General features: G+C 45.5%; 1 protein-coding gene across 1 annotated transcript; it reads left to right on the top strand.

Annotated features, from left to right (window-relative positions):
- Positions 1,033–3,743, top strand: RPRM (reprimo, TP53 dependent G2 arrest mediator homolog). Its single transcript, XM_005652433.3, has one exon. The coding sequence runs from the start codon at positions 2,545–2,547 to the stop codon at positions 2,872–2,874; it is 330 nt and encodes a 109-aa protein (XP_005652490.1). The 5' UTR covers positions 1,033–2,544; the 3' UTR covers positions 2,875–3,743.

Genomic DNA, 6,394 nt, shown 5'->3' with positions numbered 1-6,394 from the left:
TAAGTGAGTGATAAATGAGAGTTTTGTACTACTAACTTTATAGTTAATGTCCATCTAAATACTCTGAGAAATTTTATTCAACAAAATCAGGCTGGTTGGGGCAGAGGGCTCAAGGAAACAAAACCACTTCCCCAGAGATATGAACTAGCTGATGGGAATAACCATTATCTTATCTATAATTTTGTGGCTGTTAGTGGTTAAAGCTGAAAGAAAATGAAGTCAGAGTATTACCTAATTTCTTTTAAGAATGTATTTCTCAAATCTAGAGGTTTAACATTACAGAACCTCCACTGGACTTCAAATTTTGCTCATGTTTACACTGACTTCTGACTAAAACATTAATATTGTTAATATCAATAAATATGCTCAGATTCTGAAATGATTCAATTAGCAGTCTTAGGAACTTTTCGTAACTGGACCTGACAAATATACTATAATTCTACTTGTTTCTGTCACATAAAAAGGGAGTATTCTTTCTACTCATCCATATCCAACTTGTATTAAACACACAATCCTGTACAAGCTAATATCCCTTAAAGTTGACCTCTATTCTCCATCTTTTGCTTTTCCAAACTCCTACTACTTGCCTCTACCATTCATTTTAGTATTGCCTTATATTATCTTAAATTATTCTATGATTTTCTCACATAGGTATTGTTTTACTGTTAGGTATCACCCATATGAACTAAGGCTGACGATAGAGTGATATTTAAATAAGTTTTTTTTAATCAATAAATAATAAATTTATCCAAAGAAGCAACTGTCGGGAAAGAAGCATTCTTCAAGACAATTATAACCATGGGAAACTAGAACAATAACCCAGGTGAATTGTGGATGAGGCCCAGAAGCCTGGGTCTTGAGCTATTAAACACCCCCCCAAAATTAAAAAAAAAATTAAAAAAGCTATTTAGAAGGGTCTAAACTTAATAGAGCTGACATAAAAATTAACATCCAAAAGTTGAAAACTCTCTGCTAAAATGCAGTTCACTCTATTGTGCTCACAAAGTAGTACAAAAACACACTGAAACCTGTGAAAATGGAGTTAATTATGTTTGGGGAGACAAAAATCAGAGCGTTTAACAAGAGAATATAACAGAATTCAGAAAAAGGGTTGAAAATGGCAAGGCAGCTACTTTGTTTTAATAGAAATATAATAAAGGTATTCTATCAAAAGTTTGGACTAGACTTCAAATTACTTCAAATTTCCAGCTGCCACACTTGAAAGAAAAAGGAAGGGAAAGAAGAAGAAAAAAAGTAGAAAAAAAATTTTAAAAACTCTAAAGTATTCTTCTAGAACTCAAGAAACAAGCTAACAGGTTTGTAACATTTCACTGAAACCAGAAGCAAAATCACAATGGGCTGAAGCCTCAATCAGACCCCTAGAACATCTGCAATTTTGTTTAAATGACTAAGGTGAAATACATTAGCTTACGGAAAATGGGGAGGGCTTCCAGCAGCTGGCCAGTATTCTAAGTAATGGATGTTGATGAGCAATTCCCTTAAACAAGTGATTTACTGCCAACAGAGCAAAACACTGGAAGTACATCCAAAAACTCATTGGCAATTAAGATTACAAGGGTGGCCATTCTGTCCACTTCCCCCCTCCCTTACCAGAGAGGTGACCCTATTTCTGCCAACCGCTTCTACACAAAGGCCACCTAAGAACCTTTCCTTCCCCTAACTCCCTTTCCTTTCCCTCAAAAGTCACTATAAAAACGGCCTTACTCTTCCAATTGCTTCTTCTCTCCCTCCCTTTCTTCCTTTCTTCTTTCCCGTCTTCCTTCCCTCCCTGCTTTTCTTTCTTCCTAAAATCGTTGCTTTTTAAAAAAATACACCCCTACTACACTAGAAATCTGTCGCAAGCGAGACAAAGTCAGGCACAGGCGGCGGGTCCGTGCATTTGCCAGCAGCATCTGGCATCTGCGACTCATTGCTACTTTCCACCTCCCGGAGGTGAGAGAGGCGGGAGGCAAAGGACATGCTGAGCTGGTGTGACCCAGTTCTTAGGAAACTTTCGGCCAGTCGCAACTCTTCCCCCACCCGAAACTTCAATCATCCTTCAAGCCAGAAAATTACAGAGACTTCAGCCTAGCCTTTGGAGCTGGACCAGAAGCGAAGCAGGAAAGCTACAAGAAGAGGTTTACCCCTTTGCTTCTCCTACAGTCCAACCGCGGCGGGCGCACAGCGGCGGCGCGGCCGGAAGGGGCCGCTGTTCACTCAGAGCAGCCGCCTTGCCGCCGCGGTCCGCACCTCCCACGGCCCCGCTGGCCCAGCCCCGCCAAGTTCCAACAGCCCCCAGTCGAGCCATCTCCGGGAAGGAGCGTCTCCCGGGCAGGATCGGACCGCTCAGACTAGCCAGGCTGCGGCGCGCGTCGCAAAGGCTCCGGGGGAACTCCCACGGCTCGGAGACTTTGGAAAGGAGAGGGCGAACAACCCCCGCGCCCGCAAGTCGGCAAGTGAGCGCTCAGCTCACCTGTTTCTTCCGCGCCACCGCCTTCCCACCCCTCGGACCCGCGCCTCCCCGGGCGCCCGCCCGCTCCCGCGATGAATCCAGCCCTGGGCAACCAGACTGATGTGGCAGGTCTGTTCCTGGCCAACAGCAGCGAGGCGCTGGAGCGCGCGGTGCGCTGCTGCACCCAGGCGTCCGTGGTGACCGACGACGGCTTCGCGGAGGGCGGCCCGGACGAGCGCAGCCTGTACATCATGCGAGTGGTGCAGATCGCCGTCATGTGCGTGCTCTCGCTCACCGTGGTCTTTGGCATCTTCTTCCTTGGCTGCAACCTCCTCATCAAGTCCGAGGGCATGATCAACTTCCTGGTGAAGGACCGGAGACCGTCTAAGGAGGTGGAGGCAGTGGTCGTGGGGCCCTACTGACCGGTCCCCGACCCCCGCGGCAGCCGCCCCACTTCTCCAGCCCGGCCGCGCCCCCTCACCATCCGAGACTAGGAGAAGAAAACCTGTCGGGAGTCAATTATTTCTGTTGACTTCTGCCTTTCGGAATGAAGCAACACGTTTCTCGCTCGCCCTCCCAAAGTCCCCAGGCCTGGCTGGAGGAGAGAGCCCTGACTGGACTCAGCAGCAAGTGTCAAAAAGAAAGCGATTAGGGCGCAGAACTTTGGAAGCTGCCGCTAGCGCGGGATGCGGGGAGACCAACCCGGCCGAGGCCTCTTTCCACCCGCAGGTGGGCCAAGCTCTGGGGGCAGGTGGAGAGGGCGGGCATGGAGACACCAGCGGCACCGATTGCCTGGTGACCGGAAAACTGACCCATATACGCCACTCAACAGAACTAATGCGGACACACAAATCCGTGTCCGGGTTCGCGCCCATTCCCTCGCGCTCCTCCCAGCCCTGGCAGGAGAGGCGATAAATACTTTTGATTGATTGTAACGTGCTGTTTTAAGGGATTTTGTGTTTGTTTGCTTGAATACAAATATTTGATAAGTATTTTTTTCTGCCCTAGTGGCCCGTTTGCCTGCCTGCGGGTTAGAGTTTTGTGTTGGGAGAAGGGGTGGGGGAGGGGTAGCCTGCGAATGTGAACACGGTGAGTTGTTTCTTTTATCACATTTCCCACTAGGTCTTTTGCGGGGGCTGGCACTCCTGTTGGCCCCCAGGCAAAGACCCAGAATAGAACTCATAGCTCGTGACTGCACGGTTTACGCCACAAAAGTGCTCTTGACATTCGTGACACCGTTTTGACTTTTTTTTTTTAACATTTACCTAATAAATGCAACATTTAAGTGTTTTGTTCCTGGCCTCCTGGTGATCATTCTGCGCTCCCCTCCCGGCGGAAGGGAGTGGGCGAGGGTGAGGACTTGGGTTACTTGTCGGGGTGTAATTCGCTTTGGAGATCTGTGATTCAACTCCGAGATCCCACGGGGATGAGGGTGGGGGTGACGGAGAGGCTCAGGGACGAGTAAAACAGGGCCCAGCCACAAGCACAGGAGCCATCCTGGAGGCAGCATCCTTTGTTACAGTTAGTATTTTTTATTTCATTAGGCTCAGCTCTCTGAGCCAGCAGAGAGGACACGAGGCCCCCGCGGGAAGTTTACACTTCCGTTCCGTACAGGGCTCCGGTGGGAACACACTGGGTTACACCCGCTAATGAAAGGAAGAGACAGCCTTCTGGGAGAGAATCTTTCCCCTGACCAACGTCAGCAAGATGGCATCAGGATGCTGATGAAAGAAAAAAAATATATATCAAAGAAAAGTAGCTCCTAAAGCACACAGTGACACTAATTCTCCCTGGGGTAAACTATTGTTATTAAAATATGGCATGCATTGTCTTTGCCATATTATGTTTTCTAGCTTAAGGGCGAAATTAAAAGAAAAACCAGGAGTGAGTAATCAGCCCCAGGCCAGAGCAAAAGGTTCAGAGGAGTTAGCAGAAGTTCTGAATGTCGAGGATGTGTGTTATAACCCAAACTGGGAAAGCTGGACCTGAGTGGAACTACAGATGGTCTGCAGGCTCAGAAATTGAAGGGAATTTAGAAAGAAGCGCCTGGAAAACCACGAATGAGAAAATAACCCAAAGGATACAGTAGCTTCAGGCTTAAACTTGACATGAGGTTTTGAGCAGTTTATTTTTAAACCTGGGGTAGGATCCTAAATATTTTCAAGGATATTAAGAATCCTCTACTATGGAAGGAGCAATTAAAGGCTTCACAGTAACAGATATGAGATGGACTAACATTTAAAAACAAGGAAGTGTCTCATTTAATTGGAAAGAGGCACAACTGGATAAACAGTCAGTGATTTAAGGGTTGGGGGCAAAAAGTTTGGGTGTCCTTTAACATCCCTTAACATTATAAAGATCTATTTCACTCCCAAACTAATCTTGTCAAGAATTATGACCCAGAATGGGTTTTTTTGAATGCTAATAGATATCAGGCTTGAAAAAAACAGGGGGATTTTGAAGTTCTGCCTGTTGATCCAATATTTTCAGCAGGGAAGTGTTTGCTCGTTTGTTTCTATCTGGGCAGGGAAGCAGGGTCAAATTGTAGTCAAGAGTGAGTGAGTCATAGATGGCAGTTTATTTTTGCTAATGGGTAAGATAGGAAATGAAGACCTCTTATTTTATAGTTTCTGCGGCACCAAGTTAATCTCCTGTCTCCATGTTTCAAAGGGAGAAGCAAAACAGAACAACCAGTTTACACAGGACAAACCAGACATTTAAAAGAAAATCTTTTGTTTTTCTTTGTTTTGTGGCTGCAACATCTGCTAAGGGTCTCTTATTCCAAAGATTTATTAGCCTACAGTGAATCTAATGCTCTGGTGGAAATTGATTTGAAATCAAAAAAACCAATCAACTAGAGTGTGTGGGACTCATATTGTACTCTGCTGAATGCAAGACGTGTGTTTACAGTGCATTTCAGAAACAGAAAGGTCTCAAACCTATAGGTCACTTTGTACTTGTTTGTACAGGACAGAGGATTTCATCTAAAGCTAAAGTCCTGAAAGTTGAAAGCAGGGTCTGCCAAAGCCCCCACTACTCTCCCCTCTACTAATACTCTTTATCTCTGCTATCACTACAATCCATCTCCATCCTTGTTCCTCATAATACTTGTTCACACCAGCTTTCCTCTTCCCTGCATCTCGAAAGCAAAATTTACGGTTTCTCCTTATCTCAACCATCCAGACTTATTCTCTTACCACCAGAAATGGTGATAGTCACAAAGCAGAACCTGCAAAATTTAGTCCTTAGAAAAGATATGTGAACAGAGTTCTATAATCCATGATCTATGCATTATACAGAGACACACATGATCTGAAAATGTCATAGCCCCGAGGACCGTTTTCTGCCAACAACTCTTCTCTACAGCCCTTAGATCCTTTTGTTACTTAGAGAGATGCTAAGTGGTTCTGGTTGTTATAGATGAGGCAGTGTGTGCAAGAGGCTTTTTACACTCCCTATTCCCCAATGGCCACAGGACAACCACTTTCTTGGGCCCCACACCACTCCCTGTCTCACTCTGCCTTGGACTCCCTCTTTTCTTCCCCCAATCCTAACAAATGCATTAAATGAAACTTTTAAATCCTGCCCAGCGTTTATGGAGCGTTGATCCTTTCCTGCAGATGTGCTACAAGGAAAGTCAGTTTTAAAAGTCACTTTCTGGGTTTAGTGTAATAAAACAATGTCAGCCTTAAGAGATAGGGAATGGAAAGGGATAAATGCAAACAGTCAGATTTTATCATTCCACACTTAAGTCTACCATTTGGTCAGTAATTACTGGGAAGTCCTGAGAGAGAGAGAGAGAGATGGCTTCCTGTAAAAGCTTGCTGGATCTGGCATGGTCCATGGGGAGGCATCTGATACATCCTGAAACCCTTCTGGAAATACAGCAGAAACAGGGAGAGGTTTTCGTGAGACATAGCAAGTGGATTAGCAAGGTTGTAA

The sequence above is a fragment of the Sus scrofa genome, chromosome 15, assembly GCF_000003025.6.
Source record: "Sus scrofa isolate TJ Tabasco breed Duroc chromosome 15, Sscrofa11.1, whole genome shotgun sequence".
NCBI lineage: Eukaryota > Metazoa > Chordata > Mammalia > Artiodactyla > Suidae > Sus > Sus scrofa.
This window is presented reverse-complemented; position numbering and strand designations above follow the sequence as displayed.